At 44.1% G+C, this 19,604-nt stretch overlaps 1 protein-coding gene across 1 annotated transcript in view; it reads left to right on the top strand.

Annotated features, from left to right (window-relative positions):
* Positions 1–19,604, top strand: part of IGHMBP2 (immunoglobulin mu DNA binding protein 2) — an 89,568-nt gene that overhangs the window by 18,216 nt on the left and 51,748 nt on the right. Inside the window, exons 5-8 of the mRNA XM_029582233.1 lie at positions 1,976–2,139; positions 8,948–9,148; positions 15,100–15,247; positions 17,916–18,090. Of these exons, the coding sequence (XP_029438093.1) occupies positions 1,976–2,139; positions 8,948–9,148; positions 15,100–15,247; positions 17,916–18,090 (688 nt within the window). The remainder of the gene's footprint in view (positions 1–1,975; positions 2,140–8,947; positions 9,149–15,099; positions 15,248–17,915; positions 18,091–19,604) is intronic.

The following is a 19,604-nucleotide window of genomic DNA, read 5'->3' as shown; positions in this document are numbered from 1 at the left end:
TGATGCCCTTCCCAAATGAGTTCATCCAGGGTCATTTGTATTTTAGCACGTAACTTGATTTTGTCTTGAACCCAAGACCAAAAGGCCCACATTCTAGGACCAGACTAAAAATGTCATGACCTCCCAGCACCACAACCAAACACCAGAAAATTATTTCATTTGAAATGATCTTAGAAGGGTTAAATGTGTCTTTTGAAGGATCCTGCATGTCATAAAGCCTTGCACAAAAAGAGACGCTAGTAATAAATCAGTCCCAAATTGAGTCCAGATTCTCAGCTCCTGAGCCAGAAGAACCCTTCAGCCTGGAGAATAGTAATAGGTTTTCAGGCCTACACTATTTAAATAGTATCTTTTGTCTTCATATGTAAGTTTTGTGGACCTTTTGTGCTGTGGTGAGGTTGACTCAACTTACAGGGAGGGCCCTGTAGATCCTCACTGACAGCTGGCGGACCTAGATGAGGGAGAGACAGATCAGGAGCTTCAACTCTACCAGCTCCTTTCCCTTTCGGTTGAGACCTTGGGTTCCAGGGGCCAGCAGGTTTTAGGAAAGAGTCTCTTAGTGGAAGGCTAGGGTGTAGATCCGGAGGCAGGCTAGGGTCAGAGGCGGACCGCAGACAAGAGTGGTCAATGTCTAGGTTGAGGACAGAGGCAGGTGGGGAAGGCAAGAGTGGTCAATGTCCAGGCTGAGGTCAGTCTGAAGGTAGGCAAAGAAAAGGACTGACAGGGACTGAAGGGGACAAGGCAGGAAAGGTTTGGAGAGACAAGGAGCAGTAACTCACACTACAACGATGCAGGTGACCCATCGCTGAAGTGAAGAGGAGGCAGTGTTGGAGTGAGTGCCGCGGCTCGCGGTGCTTACCCATGAGCTGTGAAATCTAACATCATAATCTTTTATTTTGTATATATTGATCAGAATGGGGCTCTAACATACCTTAGTACGTATTGTTTTGGAGTAAAAAATTACAGCACATTCTTATTTTATGAAAAGATACAAAATTTGGTTTCATATTAAGCAGCACAGGAGACAATAGAAATTACCCAAAGTCAGTGGCAGATATAGGTAAGAGAAGAGTTTTACTTAATTAAATTTAGGTTTTCAGAATTTGAGAGAGTGTGTGTGTGGCCAATTCAAAAATGGTAATATTAGCTGTTAGTGTGGACACTCCCTTTTTTTCATTTGATTCCTTTCTCTCAATAACTTGTAAAACATTCATTTGGTTCTGTTTTTATGCTGCTATAAACTACTGTGAAATTAGATTTTTCGTGAAAGTTGAGTATTGATTGCCTGTAATAATCATGTCCATACTAAACTGTACTGTGCAAGCAAATAGTATTATGCTGAACCATATGAACTAAGCATATTCCCCAAAACAGAAAGGAGGCAAAACCTGCTTTGTGGGTAGGTTCCCACAGTATGCTCCTTTGGGGCCTTTATGACCCTCTCAAATGCAGTTGCTGTGCATTATGGGTCTGATATTGAAAGTGCACTTAGCGCTAGATAGCCGGATAAGTAAGACTTATCCGGCTATCTAGCGACCGCTGAATATCTGGCTATGTTCAGTAGCTGCCACTTAACCAGGAAAGTCACTTATTCAGCTAAGTAGATAACTGGATAGTGAATGGGTGGGTTGGGGCAGTGCTACTTATCCGGTTATCTTAACCAGATAAAATGTCTATATTCAGCCTTATTGGTTAAATTAACCGAATAAGTTAGATCAACTCAATAGCAGGTCTAAAGTTATCTGGATATAACTTATCTGGATAACTAGAACTTATCTGGTTATGTTCAACAGCATAGCCAACCCATCTCAGTACTAGTTAGGCTTCACTTAGCTTATCTCATTACATTGGTAACTTCTGTTAATCAAAGTTCTCCCTGCTGTAGCTATAGGCCACATTGTTATCGTTCAATCTCATTTCCTCTTCATTTAAAATGATTTGTTGGCTGCATCATTCCATATTCCTGTTTCCACAGAGGCCATAGTCTTCGTCAACAGATCTCTGGATGACTCTCAGAAAGCAGCCATTTCCTTCTCCCTGTCGCAGAGGGAAGTCGCGATCATTCACGGCCCTCCCGGTACCGGTAAAACCACCACGGTGGTGGAGCTAATAATTCAAGCTGTGAAGCGAGGTCTGAAGGTGAGCAGGACGTCAGATGTGGCTGTCAAAACCAGGAAATTAGCTCCGTTTTATATAATGAGCCTGGCGAGGGAAACCACATTGTAAAACGTGTTCTGATTGGCTGCGGCGGTGGGCATTCATGCGCACTCTAGCAGTCACCATGGAAACCCAGTCTGCTGCCATCACAGAGCTCAAAAAAGCTAGAAAAACTATATTTCTGGTGCTGTTCTTATAAACTTAATAGTTTGTGATAGCAGTAATGTATTTCCTAGAGGAAAAATGCATGTAATGAAGATAATGGCTATTACTTTTTACTTTGAGCCCTGAAAGCATTGCTGGTGAACTAATTCTGATACCTCAGTTGGTGGCAAACATTTTTATGTCACTACTGAAGAGGCAGTAGAGCTGTTTTCTCCTCTCTTGGAGCCTGTGCCCATGGGTTTTTCTGTGGCAGGGTAGAAAAGAGAGTCAAAAATCCAGGATCTCTTCTATTAGAAGCTCATCTTTCTTCCTGCTGTCTCACACAGTGCTGCCTGCTTGCAGCTGAGCTGTTCTAGCTTTTGGACTGCCATAAAGCAGCCTAACCACTGGCTGAGAAGAAGCACGGCATCAGTGCTTCCCATGGGTTTAGAAGAGCGGTAACATATAGGCCGATTATAAGAGGCAGAGAAAAGCCTGCAAGATAGTTTGCTTGCACAATTTTGAAATAGTGCATAGTTTGCCCAAGGATTTACTTTCTTACAGCTCCTTAAAGGGTAAAAAAAAAATCCATAGGAAAAAAAAATTCTGCAAAAGGTAGTGTGGAATTTGTGCCCAAAATATAAAGATTTGGGGATTGTTTTTGACCTGGCAGCTTGGCTCTGCTCCTGTTTGGGCTGCCTGTTTACCCAGAACTGACCCCTATTAGGACTACAGTGGCATGAGCTTTCATTCACAGCTATCCTTGGGGATTTTTCTCCTATTTACAACTCCTTTCCCATCTACTCCAGTCGTTCACAGTTTTCCTTGGGGATTTTTCTCCTATTTACAACTCCTTTCCTATCTAGTCCAGCCATTCACAGCTTTCCTTGGGGATTTTTCTCCTATTTACAACTCCTTTCCCATCTACTCCAGTCGTTCACAGCTTTCCTTGGGGATTTTTCTCCTATTTATAACTCCTTTCCTATCTAGTCCAGCCATTCACAGCTTTCCTTGGGGATTTTTCTCCTATTTACAACTCCTTTCCTATCTAGTCCAGGCATAGCAGCAACTCTCCTCTGGCCTGAGAGGCCAGGACCATTCCCTCCAGAGTGTGGTACAGATGCGTCCTTGAGCCAGCCATCAGCTCTCACTGTTGCATGAGGGCTGGAACTCGCTGCCTTGCCATCAGCTCTCACTGTTGCATGAGGGCTGGAACTCGCTGCCTTGCCATCAGCTCTCACTGTTGCATGAGGGCTGGAACTCGCTGCCTTGCCATCAGCTCTCACTGTTGCATGAGGGCTGGAACTCGCTGCCTTGCCATCAGCTCTCACTGTTGCATGAGGGCTGGAACTCGCTGCCTTGCCATCAGCTCTCACTGTTGCATGAGGGCTGGAACTCGCTGCCTTGCCATCAGCTCTCACTGTTGCATGAGGGCTGGAACTCGCTGCCTTGCCATCAGCTCTCACTGTTGCATGAGGGCTGGAACTCGCTGCCTTGCCATCAGCTCTCACTGTTGCATGAGGGCTGGTACTCGCTGCCTTGCCATCAGCTCTCACTGTTGCATGAGGGCTGGAACTCGCTGCCTTGCCATCAGCTCTCACTGTTGCATGAGGGCTGGAACTCGCTGCCTTGCCATCAGCTCTCACTGTTGCATGAGGGCTGGAACTCGCTGCCTTGCCATCAGCTCTCACTGTTGCATGAGGGCTGGTACTCGCTGCCTTGCCATCAGCTCTCACTGTTGCATGAGGGCTGGAACTCGCTGCCCTTGCCATCAGCTCTCACTGTTGCATGAGGGCTGGAACTCGCTGCCTTGCCATCAGCTCTCACTGTTGCATGAGGGCTGGAACTCGCTGCCTTGCCATCAGCTCTCACTGTTGCATGAGGGCTGGAACTCGCTGCCTTGCGGGATGGGGGGGTCCTGGCTGGCCATGAAGCTGAAGCCAGGCTCAGGAAACAAAGCTGGGTTTCCGTCACAAAATGCTCAGTTTAAGAAGCAGGTAAAATTCCCGCATTACTGGCTTGCGAAAATATTTTCTTTGCCCATTTACTTCACCCTGAAATTTTTTCCTTATAGAATTTGAAGGAAATTAAACCACTGGGCGCTATTTCTAAACTATGTAAGCAAACAGGCTTTTTGCATATTTTGCCCGGAACTTCAGTCTAATCCAGAACATTTTAATAAATTGGAACTGCAGTGATCTTCTGGATCCTTCCTCAGCTTATCGGAAAACCCATGAGCACTGTAGGGAAATGAGAGGGCAGACTTTAGTGTCGGCTCGGATGAACTGCTCATTTAAGATTATAAGATTTTAAACAGTGAACTGCTTTCGAATGTAATACTTTTATTCTTATGTCAGATTAAAACAAGATGGGCAAGGTGCGTACTCCATGGAGTACAAAATTTCCAAAGCCCAAATTTTCAAAATGTAGGGAGGCTTGCGTTTGTGCACTGCGTTTGTGACCGCGAGTGAGACCATTTTGTGTGTGCATGTGAGAGGCAGCATTTGTGGATGGCTCCTTGTGTGAAAGGATGGCTTTTTGTGTTTTCATTTATTTGATCTATTTTAAATAAGAACATAAGAACATAAGAACATGCCATACTGGGACAGACCAAGGGTCCATCAAGCCCAGCATCCTGTTTCCAACAGTGGCCAATCCAGGCCATAAGAACCTGGCAAGTACCCAAAAACTAAGTCTATTCCATGTAACCATTGCTAATGGCAGTGGCTATTCTCTAAGTGAACTTAATAGCAGGTAATGGACTTCTCCTCCAAGAACTTATCCAATCCTTTTTTAAACACAGCTATACTAACTGCACGAACCACATGCTCTGGCAACAAATTCCAGAGTTTAATTGTGCGTTGAGTAAAAAAGAACTTTCTCCGATTAGTTTTAAATGTGCCCCATGCTAACTTCATGGAGTGCCCCCTAGTCTTTCTACTATCCGAAAGAGTAAATAACCGATTCACATCTACCCGTTCTAGACCTCTCATGATTTTAAACACCTCTATCATATCCCCCCTCAGTCGTCTCTTCTCCAAGCTAAAAAGTCCTAACCTCTTTAGTCTTTCCTCATAGGGGAGTTGTTCCATTCCCCTTATCATTTTGGTAGCCCTTCTCTGTACCTTCTGCATCGCAATTATATCTTTTTTGAGATGCGGCGACCAGAATTGTACACAGTATTCAAGGTGCGGTCTCACCATGGAGCGATACAGAGGCATTATGACATTTTCCGTTTTATTCATCATTCCTTTTCTAATAATTCCCAACATTCTGTTTGCTTTTTTGACTGCCGCAGCACACTGAACCGACAATTTCAATGTGTTATCCACTATGACACCTAGATCTCTTTCTTGGGTTGTAACACCTAATATGGAACCCAACATCGTGTAATTATAGCATGGGTTATTTTTCCCTATATGCATCACCTTGCACTTATCCACATTAAATTTCATCTGCCATTTGGATGCCCAATTTTCCAGTCTCACAAGGTCTTCCTGCAATTTATCACAATCTGCTTGTGATTTAACTACTCTGCACAATTTTGTGTCATCTGCAAATTTGATTATCTCACTCGTCGTATTTCTTTCCAGATCATTTATAAATATATTGAACAGTAAGGGTCCCAATACAGATCCCTGAGGCACTCCACTGTCCACTCCCTTCCACTGAGAAAATTGCCCATTTAATCCTACTCTCTGTTTCCTGTCTTTTAGCCAGTTTGCAATCCACGAAAGGACATCGCCACCTATCCCATGACTTTTTACTTTTCCTAGAAGCCTCTCATGAGGAACTTTGTCAAACACCTTCTGAAAATCCAAGTATACTATATCTACCGGTTCACCTTTATCCACATGTTTATTAACTCCTTCAAAAAAGTGAAGCAGATTTGTGAGGCAAGACTTGCCCTGGGTAAAGCCATGCTGACTTTGTTCCATTAAACCATGTCTTTCTATATGTTCTGTGATTTTGATGTTTAGAACACTTTCCACTATTTTTCCTGGCACTGAAGTCAGGCTAACCGGTCTGTAGTTTCCCGGATCGCCCCTGGAGCCCTTTTTAAATATTGGGGTTACATTTGCTATCCTCCAGTCTTCAGGTACAATGGATGATTTTAATGATAAGTTACAAATTTTTACTAATAGGTCTGAAATTTCATTTTTTAGTTCCTTCAGAACTCTGGGGTGTATACCATCCGGTCCAGGTGATTTACTACTCTTCAGTTTGTCAATCAGGCCTACCACATCTTCTAGGTTCACCGTGATTTGATTCAGTCCATCTGAATCATTACCCATGAAAACCTTCTCCATTACGGGTACCTCCCCAACATCCTCTTCAGTAAACACCGAAGCAAAGAAATCATTTAATCTTTTCGCGATGGCCTTATCTTCTCTAAGTGCCCCTATCTTCGATTCTGGGCATATTACATCAGCAACATCCATAATGTAAAAGAAAAACAAAACACAATAAAAACACACAATAATGCTAACACCACAATAAAATGGTGAACAGATTCTAAAGCATAATAAAACCATACATAAATAAACAAGAATATATATGTCATAAAGTATAATAAAATCCACATGTTACTCATAAAACACGCTCAATTTCTGCATTGTCCTATAATTGCCTTCTCATAATGCATTGTTAAAGATTAGTCAACATTACTAACCACCTGCCCTTAACATCCTTAGACAGTAACTTTAAAACAAATGCGTATGCAAGCATGCATATACAAGAATTTTAAATCGTGCATGCAGTTACGCGCATATGATTTAAAATACACCAAGTGCATGAATGTGTGCTCCTAATTTTAAGTGATTATACAAGCATAATTCATGTATGTTCCTTAGGACTTTGTCAGCTTTAACACATGCATGTAAGCAGATTTTAAAACATGCGTGTGTGAAGGGCAATTCCAGTTTTACCAGTTAGTCCACCAGTGTGCCCAGTTTATCTTGAAGTCATCCAGACCCCTCTGGTTCTTCAGTCTGCACTCACCCCAGTTGACCTGGACCCTTCACCCGGTCGTTTTAGGCCTAAAAAGAGATTTCTCCAGACTTACACCTTGTCAAGAGCAGAAGTAAATATGCGTGGCCCACTGGATTTAAAATAGAGATTTATGTGCATAAATGTTGGCTCCCACCTCAGAACGCTTATGCGTGCTGATGACAGGTATGCAGTCCGGCGTGTGAAATGGTATCTGTGTGGGTGTGCAGATGTGTGTGTCAAAAAGGGAGTGACTGCGGGTGTAAGAAAAGGAGGCAGCATGTGTTAGGGAAGTGACTATGTGTGTGTTTATAACATAGTAATGACGGCAGAAAAAGATCAAATGGTCCATCCAGTCTGCCCAGCAAGTTTCTTATGGTAGTAACTTCCGCTCCATGCAGGTCACCCCCAAGCCTCACGTTAAGGGTAGTAACTGCCACTCCATGCGAGCAGCTTTGATAATTCAGACAATGCTGCTCGAATGTGCTTTGCTTTTGAGCTTGGCCATAGAAGCAGTCCTGTGCTTTTTCCCTAATGTCTGCATATCACTACCCCGGACAATAAAAGTCCAGTTCCTCTTTTACCCCCGCCATTGAAGTGGAGAGCGATGTTGCAATTGCGTCAAAATCATGAAGCTAGTGAAACTGATGCTTTGTGTGTGTTTGAGTGAAAGCTTGCGTTTGCTTGCGTGTGAGGGTGATATGTTATTATGTGTGAAATAGATGATATCTGTTTGTGTAAGTGAAACAGTTAGTATAGCTGTGTTTAAAAAAGGATTGGATAAGTTCTTGGAGTAGAAGTCCATTACCTGCTATTAATTAAGTTGACTTAGATAATAACCACCGCTATTACTAGCAACAGTAACATGGAATAGACTTAGTTTTTGGGTACTTGCCAGGTTCTTATGGCCTGGATTGGCCACCGTTGGAAACAGGATGCTGGGCTTGATGGACCCTTGGTCTGACCCAGTATGGCATGTTCTTATGTTCTTATGTATGTTTGGGTGTGTGTATGTGTGTGTTTGAGAAATGGAATGTGTTCGTGTGTCCGCCCTTACCGATTTCTGTCTATATCCTGTTTCAATTTACATGCATTACTGTCCATTGCTGTTCACTTTACATATGTAAATTCCATGAACAGGGGGAAAATACACGCGTATGTGGATTCAGATGCAGGAACAGATGCCATCTTGCTTTATTCACTATCATTGGCATGCACGCTGATTTTTTTTTTTCCAGTGCCATGGAGCTTGAGTGCCCACTGTTCAAAATGTATGCGCTTCAGTTGAAAACGGATATGGTTAGAAATTGATGTCCACATAAAGCTTTTCCTGTAAAGCAGAAGTACTTATCCCGTTCCTTGGGGACCTCCCCAGCCAGTCGGGTTTTCAGGATATCTCTAATGAATATGCATGAGATGTATTTGCATGCACTACCCCCCTTATGTATGCAAATGTTTCTCATGCATATTCATTAGGGATATCCTAAAAACTCGACTGGCTGGTGTGGGGAGGGTCCCAAAGACTGGTTTGAGCACCCCTGCTGTAAAGCATGCCTAAAAAAATCCCCCAAGAAACCCCCCATATACCATGTTTCAGTTTTGAAAGTATGGGCACATTGAAAGAGGATCGAAAATTAACACACCTTCCATTTCTCAGGTTCTGTGCTGCGCTCCCTCTAATGTCGCTGTGGATAATCTGGTCGAATGCCTGGCAGCGAACAAAGAGAAGATCCTCCGTTTGGGTCACCCTGCCCGTCTCTTAGATTCTGTGCAGCATCATTCCCTGGATGCGGTGCTGGCCCACAGCGACGACACCCAGATAGTGATCGATATTAGAAAGGATATCGACGAAGCACTTGTACGTACTTTTCCTTTTCAGTATAATCGAGTTATGCATACTGCACAAAAATGAGATACGTCTGTGTAGTTTGTTAATGGCAAACAGTGCTGGAAGATGAGAGTGAACAGAGCTGGCCAGAAAAGCAGTGTCCTGTTAATGTTTACAGACATTTATAACATTTAGGGCCAGGTATACTAAACGGGAGCTTTAAAACGAGTGCACGGACACCGTAGATGTGCGTCTGCATGCGCGAATGCACATACTCACGAATTTTAAATCCTTCACGCAGTTGTGTGTGCAAGATTTAAAATACACCCATCGTGCGTACGAGTGCTCCTGATTTTAAGTGGTTACACGAAGAAATGTTCCCTATACGTACCCGGATCAGTCCAGACTCCTGGAGACAGACAGGAACGAAAATGATCCTTTTGCTATCTTCCTTAGGACTTTGTCGGCTTTAACATGTGCACGTAAGCAGATTTTAAAACATGCGTGTATGAAGGGCAATCCCAGTTTTACCAGTTAGTCCAGCAGTTTGCCCACTCTAGTTTACTCAGACCCCCTTGCCCAGTTGCTTTAGGCCTAAAAAGAGATCTCTACAGACTTCAGAATTAAATCTACCTGGCTAGCAGCCTGCCACGTGCTGCGGCCGCCAGATGAAAAATATGGATTTACGCACGAAGATATTGGCCCTGTCCCTGACTCCACCCCTCTTTCCCACGCATATATGTGCGTAATCGGGCCGTTTTAAAATACGAGTCGTTCACCTCTAAGAGCATGTCTTCTACTTTTGGGAGAGTCATTTTTGCTAAGTTGCCGGGCGGCAAGCTACATAAGTAATTTTGTACCCACCTAGTTTTGGTGAATTTTCAAAGAGTAACTTCTCTCTGCAGCTGGGGCTAGGCGGGAAGAGCTGGGCACGTCTGTTTGAAAGTTCTGCTTGCTCCTGACATTTACTCCCAGGGGTCCAACCCTACCTCCTGAGTCAGCCACTTTTTAAATAGCTAAAATGCAGCTGCACTGTCTGGGACAATCTTCATAGCCTTTGATCCAACCAGCTGGATCGTTCTGAAAATTGCCTTCCTTGGGGCCATTTTCCAAGGGACTTAGGCAGGTAAAACAGTGCTTTATTCACAGGCATGGCCTTGTAAGTAATGTTTTGCCTGCTATGTGGGTAAACGTCTGCATGTATGTCCTGTTCGCTCATAAATTTACCCGGCTGAGTGGGGATGGAGTTGGGAGAGGAGTCTGGACGAATCGTTCATACTTTTAGATTTTCAAAAGTAGGCATGTACAACTTTCCAAAGCAGACTTGCACGTGTTAAGTCTGCTTTGAAAATTAGTGTAGTGCACTTTTGTTGCCTAAATTAGATGGGATGTTACAAAATTTGGGGAACATGCTTAGACCATCTGGCCCTTAAGGCCTTAAGAAAATAAAGAAAGTGACAGCACTGCCTATTTCCATAAAGGACTTTTGCCTTGTAAAACAATGTTATATCTCCAGAGACTTAGAAGCCCTGCTGTGGCTCCTTAAGTACCACTGAATTTTGAAGTATGTTGTATCCTATCACTTATCCACTATTCTCTGGTCTTGATTCACCCAAATTTGAGACTTTGATCTATAATTGCTGTAAATTGTTTTGTCTACTAAAAATACTCACATCCTTCATTCCAAAAAAACACAGCTCCATGGGCCTATAAACTAAAAAAAAAATTGAACAAATCCCCAGGATGAGTTTTAGAGATGGAGGGCAGAGTCAAGCAGGCAATTGCAAGGGGCCTTAGCACCAAAAGAAGCTCCTTGACAAAGCTGGGTAATATCATTGAGGCACAGCTTCAGGTACCTGCCACCGGCTGGATTTACTCCTTAGTTTCTGCCCTGGGCCCCAGTGTGTCTAAAACTGGTCCTGTAAGCCCCATTTACTTGAGGTTTTAGACACATCTAAGCATCACGTTATACGTTATCTGTCATGAAAGGGAGGCCATGAGAGGCCTTGCATTCTGTTATGTTTGGGACCACTAGGAGAGCGATCTGATTTGAGGGGATTGTGTGCCCTTGGGCCTCGACACGATCCCAGAAGAATCCAAGATAGTACCGAGGGTTGGCGAGGCGTGTCCCAGCATGGGTGAAGACAAAGTCTGACCCTCTGCCGGACCTGCATGCTTGTGGAAGCCAACAACACTATGTTGGTATTTGAACAGTCCTCCGACCGTTCCCAGCCCTTTCGGACCTGCCGCTGGGTATCGGCAAGAAGCAGCAGGCCGGACTGAGGTTGAGGGCAGACAGAGGCCTTGTGACACAGAAGACTCAAGACATGGACGAGAAGACTCTGATGTAGACGAGGAGCTTAGAAGGCTCTCGACGAGACGAGGAACTTGGAAGATTCTGGACGAGACGAGAAGCTTGGAAGGTTCGGACATTGGCACTGTCTCTCAGGGCGCCTTTCACAGCCCACCGACATGGGCGGACCCAACGGGCTGGTCACGGAACACCCTGTCCCACAGCGTGCCCTATACAGCCTAGAGAGGCTGGTCACGGACCACGCGGAGAGCGGGACAAGCGCAGGAAGGAAATCCAGCTGAGACGAAACTCCAATGACGAAAACAGGAACCGACGAGACGGATTACTCCAAAAAGGTGTCCTCTGGAGAACCAAAGGAGCTGGAGGGTCAAGAGGACTCGAAACAAGCGGAGGAGGAGCGAAACCTCGGAACATCAGGAAGTGAAACATCAAGAAGCCTGGACTAGGAACCTCGAAACATGAAGTCATGGAACATCAGGAAACCACAGGAAGCAACAAAGACTCAGGAAGCAAGACGAGACATGGAGCTCCAACAAAGAACGAAGACCTGACGGAGCGCTGGAAGATGAGACTTCCAGGAGCGAAGAACTCCAATGCAAGGCAACATAGGAGTGCAAGAAAAGCTGAGACAGGAAACCAGGTGGAGCTGACTTCCAGTGGGGCCAGGACCACCCCACCTATGCTGCCCCTTTAAGAAGGGGAAGAAGACATGGGCCTGCCCCTTAGGAAGGGGGCAGGACCTTGGAGAGTGGCCATGCTGCTGCAGAGATGCTGAGCCATGCAAGGCACGAGCTGGGCCTCAGGGCAGGCCCCAAAGATGGCGGTGGCGTCCGAGCCGCAAGAGGAAGTCCGGGGGTGGCACCATGCCGCGAAGAGGATCACTTTCGCCGCAGTCCGGGCAACGGCAGTAACAGCGGCCTCCTGGCCGCGTGGTGGAAGGTGGACGGACCGATAGCGGCTTCCAGCCGCATCGGGAAGGCAGCAGCAAAACGGAGGTAAGAGGCCTGCTTGCAGGGGAAACTCCGTGGGCAGGAATCATAACATTATCAGCTTCAACACGATATGCTTGGTGTCCTAGAGGAACACGAGAAAGTGTGGCATGTCCAAAAGAGCAGACACATCTGAGCTTAGAAAAATGGCCCGTGTCATTTGTGTCTCCTGTCCCCCTTGGCTAGGACTCACTAGAAGATCTCTCACATATTTAGCTCGTTCAGATTTAGCATGGGACCCAAGAATCATTTATTTGAATGCCCATTTGCTGAGCCAAACACATGTACATTAAGTACCCAACCATCTTTCAGAGGCTGCTAGGTGGCTGTGAAATCAGCTCACACATCCTAGTTTTCTTGTGTTGGCAGCTGATTATGTGATGTGTGCGCCAGACCTGGGAGGTGCCGGAACAGTGTGAGTAAAATAAGTGTACAGTGCTTTGTGATTTATAGTTAAAAGAATATGAGCAATACTTGTGGGTGAGTGATGTGCGGTAATGTAGCTGACCAGTATTGTGGTACTGTATGTGTCTTGGTAGTTCATAATTGCATAGATACATTGTGTATTTGAGAAGTCAAGGTACACATATAGAAACATAGAAGTGACGGCAGAAGAAGACCAAACGGCCCATCCAGTCTGCCCAGCAAGCTTTCACACCTATTTGTTTTCATAATCTGTTACTCTGACCGCTGAGGTCAGGGCCCTTATTGGTAAGTTTTTGGTTCCAATTCCCTTCAACCCCCACCATCGATGCAGACAGCAGTGCTGGAGCTGCATCTAAGTGAAGTATCTAGCTAATTGGTTTGGGGTTGTAACCACCATAATAAGCAAGCTACTCCGTTTGTTTACCCTGCATGTGCAATTCAGCCATTGTTGGTTGTCTGAATAAAAATCCTCTTTACTTAATTCCCTCTGTTGCTGAAGCAGTGAGCTGTGCTGGATACTTATTCCAAGTCAAGTATCATGCTTAAATGATTCGGGGTAGTAGCCACCGTAACAAGCAAGCTACACCCATGCTTATTTGTTTACCCAGACTATGTAATTCATTCCTTGTTGGTTGATGCTGATATAAATCATCTTTTCTTCATTCTCTCTGCCGTTGAAGCAGAGAGCTATGTTGGATGTGCATTGCAAGTGAAGTATCAGGCTTAATTGATTCGGGGGTAGTAAGCGCCGTAACAAGCCAGCTACTCCTATGCTTATCTGTTTACCCAGACTATGTAATTCATTCCTTGTTGGTTGATGCTGAATATAAATCTTTTCTTCATTTTCCCTGCCGTTGAAGGAGAGAGCTATGCTGGATGTGCATTGAAAGTAAAGTATCAGGCTTATTTGATTTGGGGTAGTAACCGCCGTAACAAGCAAGCTACTCCCCTGCTTTTTTGTGGATGCAAATCCTTTTTTCCACATTTCCTCTTGCTGTTGAAGCATAGAGCAATATTGGAGTCGCATTAACTGTGTGTATGTTTATTGAATAAGGATATTAATCTCCAGGTAGTAGCCGTCATTCCCGCAAGCAAGCCACCCCCTTGCCTCTTCTCTTCATTCACATCCTCTAGACTTTATGGATCCACAGTGTTTATCCCACGCCCCTTTGAAATCCTTCACAGTTTTGGTCTTCACCACTTCCTCCGGAAGGGCATTCCAGGCATCCACCACCCTCTCCGTGAAGAAATACTTCCTGACATCGGTTCTGAGTCTTCCTCCCTGGAGTTTTAAATCATGACCCCTGGTTCTGCTGATTTGTTTGCAACGGAAAAGGTTTCTCTGCCTGTGGAAAGGAAGTGCTGTGTATGATTGGTGTGACAGAGAGAAAAGTTGTGAAAGCGAGGTGTTAAAGTTACACAGGCTATTGTGGGTATTTGGGTGGTAGAAAGTGATTTTTCAAAAGTGAGTGCCACCAGCCCTGGTGACCATTTAAAAGTGACCTCTGTATGGGAAATCATAGCCCATGTTCAAAACCAGAGGAAGGTTGTTAAACTGAGTTTTGTGGTGTCATGTGATCGTGTGAAAGGAGAGGGTTTCTTCCAACTAACCAGCAGGCCTGGGGTGCCAGAGCTGGGTCTTGGAATCTAACGAGTCTCTTGCATGGCAGTGCACAGAACTGCCCCTAGGCCAACAAATCAGCCATCTATATAGTGTGACCATGCAGAATCCCTTTATGAAATATTCTTCTTAAAATATGAATTTCCATCCAAGGTACTTCTTCCCAGACGTCCCATAACCAGGATCAAACCTCTGTAATATAGACATTTCAGATCTTTCACTAAATATCTGGAGAGAACCTGTCTATCCATCACTGACTTCACAAACTTTCTGTTAAGCTTGCTGCATAGCATTGTTTTGATTCAACATATCTGCCTGGCAAGGTTTAAAAAATAATCTGATGAACCAGTGTCACCATAAAACTGCCCAGAGTGACCGTTAACTTGATAATATGTATTTAAATGAGCTACATTGTAGTATAATATAGTGTAGAACCAAAATAAATCTGAATCTTAGCAAAGAAAACTTGTGCCTTATCAAAGTGTCTCAGAAATATTGTCCTATCTTTGGACAGCAAGACTGCAACAATCATTAGGGCTGGCTAGAACGGGGACTTACCTGTATCGCTGGAGATGTGCCTATACACATGTGCCATTTGTATTGTTTAACTACAAAATATTTCACCATTCAGGTAAAAATTAAAAAGACTAAGGAAAAAGGAGAAAAAGGCCATTATCGATCTGAGATCAAGTTACTAAGGAAAGAGCTGAAGGAAAGAGAGGAGTTTGCCATGAGAGAGATCCTCAAGCATGCTAACGTAATTCTTGCAACGAATACAGGTTGGTTATTAGCATATTGTTTTGTTGTGTTTTTTTTGTCATTACAACTCCATGAGATTGAACAGATTGCATTTACTTCTGAGTCTATCATGTAGCAGAGCTGCCATACTGTATGTCACATGTTCTGTTACTCACTGGTACTCTATGTCATATAAACTGGCTAAAGGGCTGGCATGCAAAACTCTGTGATGTACTATGGGAGACTAGGGTTCGAGGCTCATTTATTTTATTATATTTTAACAAATTATCCAAAGTCCTAAGCAGCTTACAATGAAACCATTCATCGAAAGACAATACATTACGTTAAACAACTGGTATATCTAAATTAGCTATCTGGCAATATCGACTGCCATCAGAGAGATATCAGCCTATTGAGCGAAATAAAACACTTGCTTAAATAGGTAGGCCTTCAGGTGCTTTTTAAATGTTTTGTTACAAACCTGCTTATGTAACATAATAGGGAGCTGTTTCCACAACATTGGTCTTGCGACTGCGAAAAGCCTCTCCCATGATTCTGAAAGCTTAATGGACCAATGATTGGGAACATCAAGAAGACATTGTCCCTCTGATCTTAAACATCTGGTCGGACAGTTAATTTTTAACAAGGAACTGGTACAGAATGGAGCATCATCGCTCAAGTTACTGGGCATCATTATAAGGATTTTATAATGAATTTGTTGCTCAACTGGCAACCAATGCAGAGAGCTTAGCCCTGGAGTAATATGGTCGAACTTGGTAGTCCCAGTCAAGATTTTGGCAGCCAAATTTTGAGTTATTTGAAGGCCGTTCAAGGCGTAATGAGATAGGCCCAAGTATACTGAATTGCAGTTCTCATTGCTGGATATTACTAATGCCTGTAGAACAGATTGAAAACCAGGTGGATCAAGATAAGGCTTCAGTCTGCACAATATTCTCAACTTCCAAAATGATTTTTGCACTGTTATTTTAACATGAGCTTTAAAAGAAAGATCTGATTTGATTATGATCCTCAGGTTTCTTGCTGTTTCACGGTTGGAATTGTGTGACCTTTGAACAGCAAACAAAGATGGAATGACATTTCTGGAATCCTAACAAATAAATAATCTCTGTTTTTGATCAATTTAGTGAGAGTCTGAACCAGCTTTTTATCGAGGTCAGGCAGATAGAAAGTAAACCAAGTGATGTATTGATGTCAGCAGTGGAAGGTTAAAAAAAACAAAAACGTATATCATCTGCCTAAAGACAAGCATGCAAACTCAGTCCTGAAAGGAGTTTACACGGGAGCCTCATATGCAGCAGGACTTTGATATGGTCATGGAGATGGTGCATTTGGGTCCCAGGTGGGAATGAAGCAACTCTTGCTGCTAGAAGGAGGGCACCATGAGGTTTAGTCTCAGCCCAATATTAAAAAACGATTTAGCCGGATAAGTAGGACTAAATACGTTTTATCTGGCTAACTTACATAGATGGATATGTTTGAATATTGAGACCAAAGGAAACTTCCCCTCCATGGAATCTGTAGGCATCCAGGCCGGTTTTCTAAGGAACAGGGTGGGGAATTTACAAGCGAGATTAATGGAGAGTAAAAATAAAATTTCCCAAACAATCCCAGCAATGTACTTGTTAAAATTCTGTAGGTGAGGCGGAGGCCAATGTAATTTAGGGTTCTTTTCTGTCCCACAGATTGTACTGAGACAGCCTCTAATATCGGTCCTGCTGAAAGAAGGTAAGCAAATGGTTGGAAAACTTCCTACATCAGAAGGTTGTTTTTTATTTAGGAGAAGATGGGATCTCATGGTCGGCTGAGAAATGCTTTAAAATATCAAGATCTGTGCATCTATGGGGAGCCCAGATGGCTTTCCCCGTTCCCTCCGAGGCCACAGGGAACTTTCCTTCGGGCCCCACCCCCCAGCCCTACCTAAATCCCCCCCCCCCCCCGACCTTTATTTTATAAGTTACGTCCCGCTCCCAGCCCGCCCCTTTTGAAAATAGGCCCAGCGCACGTAACCCCCCCCCCTGCGCGCGTAAATCCAGCCGAAGGAAAGTTCCCTGGGCCTCGGAGGGAATGGGGAAAGCCATCTGGGCTCCCCATAGATGCCACAGATCTTGATATTTTAAAGCATTTCTCAGCCGACCATGAGATCCCCTTTTCTCCTAAATAAAAACAACCTTCTGTTGTAGGAAGTTTTCCAACTATTTATTTATCTTCTTTCAGCAGGACTGATATTAGAGGCTGTCTCAGTACAATCTGGGGTACGCTCAATAATATGCAGGCTCCCCATAGACTTACGCGCATAGGGCTTTTAAAATCTGCCCCTATTTTGCTGTTAGTAGCTTTTTCTGTGTTTATTTTAATTTTTCCTTTTTTGTTTTTTTCATATAATATGTATCTGTTAAAGAATTGTCCCTTTTAATATAAATCTTGCAGATAGTATAGTGTTTGTTTATGTTGATGGATAACTCTGGATATTAGACTCACACTATCCTCTCGCCCTTCTCCCTTCACCATCCCTTCTTCACCCATCTAGTTCTTTTTCCGATCCTTTTTCCTCAACCCCTTTAATTCTTGATTCCACACTAAGTGTCAATGGGGAAAAATGCCTTAAATCTGCGGGCTGTGTGGGTCTAGCAGTCGTCGTCTTTTTCTGCTCTGTTGATAAGTTGCCACTTCTCTCCTGGTGCTTGATAGGTGCTTCTGATGATGGTCCCCTGAAGTTACTCCCTGCAGATTACTTTGATCTGGTGGTGATTGACGAGTGCGCTCAGGCATTGGAAGCAAGCTGCTGGATCCCTCTGCTGAAGGCCAAGAAGTGTATCCTGGCCGGCGATCACAGGCAGCTGCCACCCACCATCATTTCTCACCAGTAAGCAGGCCACAGCCACACACTCCAAAAGACGTGTTCATGGTCAAAACCAGGCCGCACACCGCACCTGCTCTCTTTGTGATTGTCCGTGCCCCTAGGACGTGTGCCAGACTCCCCCCCCAGGGGCTAATCGGTCACAAGGGTTCTTTTAAAATCCTAAAAGCAGCCTGTGCATTGAAAGATGTTTGAAAGCCTCCTAAGAACATAAAAGCATGCCCTGCAGATAGGCCCTGGGAGCACAACATTTCAAGCCTCCATAAATTTAAAAAAAAAAAGTTCAGTGTTAATTTTTTATGCCGGTTATTTTAAGATCCTCTTTTCTGCCCCAGGCCTGTGCCTGGCATTACACCATGGACTGGAAATTGTTGCGGCAATGGGACCCACAGCAGTTTCTCCTTTTCCACCTTTGCTGCGTTACAGCAGATGTGCCTGACCGTGCTGTAGGAGGCACCCGGATCCGATTAAAAAGAAAAAAACTACTCCGGTTAAAAAGGCAATTTTAAAATTTTGTATTTATGTGGGTAAATTTGTTTGGAACGTGCCCTCCCTCAAGGGCGGGGTTTCCACGAGGTGCCTGCTGGTGTCTGCACTGGGGGAGGTGTTTCCTGGGGACACGTTCTGGGCAGTTTTCAGACATCTTTGGGGTGCTTTTTCCCCATGTTCTTCGCACCAACTTTCATAGAGTGAGAGAGGAATTTCCTTTTTGAATCTTGCCGTGGGGTCTTTTTTTTTTTTTTTGTAGCTGCTTTTATTTTTATTTATTTTAATGCAGATAGATTTCCTACGAAAAAGAACGCGGGTGGATTTGAAAGTGAAAATTTATGTGCTTGATTTCCTGATCCTATGCGAAACACAACCCCTTCATCGCCCCTCCCCACCTCCCGGACCACCTCCCCTAAGTGCAGCTTCTTTAGCCCACATTGAGGAAACACGATTTTCTGACAGCCAGTTTATCGGGCCAATTGCTATTTCCCTGTGTAAATGCCTCTATAATTGATGGTAGCTTCCAGGTGGAGTGCTTTTTTTCCTTCAGAATCAAAGGACGACCCGAGCAGTACCCTGTAATATCCTCAGGTTTTGGAGGTTGTTTTTGTTTTAAAACTAAGCTACATTTTTATTTTTTTTAAATATTCCCTGGTTAGGCTCAATTCGACTGGACTGGGCTGGCCTGTGTGCCTTCTGGGACAGTGTGGACTAATGAAAGATGCTGTTTCTGTCTTCTACACCCAGACTGAGTTGCTGGCACAAATTGCGCATAGAAGCTTCCAAAAGCTTTGTAAAGGGGATAGAGCCAGGTCCCCTGCTATACAAGACAGAATGCTGCCCTGCAGGGTTATTTGTGCTGAAGTCAGTGTAAGACTTTACATTTCTAATGGTGGAGCAATTTCAATGTAGCTTAGTCAGCACTGGTAAGAAAGACTAAGACATCGATACAGTGCGAGTAAAGAAATAGCTGACACAGATATTCAATTGATGATTTCCTTGTAAGGGCAAACATAATTTTGCTGGGAAAA

Source organism: Rhinatrema bivittatum, chromosome 17 (assembly GCF_901001135.1).
Source record: "Rhinatrema bivittatum chromosome 17, aRhiBiv1.1, whole genome shotgun sequence".
Classification (NCBI taxonomy): Eukaryota; Metazoa; Chordata; class Amphibia; order Gymnophiona; family Rhinatrematidae; genus Rhinatrema; species Rhinatrema bivittatum.
Note: the sequence above shows the minus strand (reverse complement) of the source record. Positions and strands in the feature narration are given on the sequence as shown.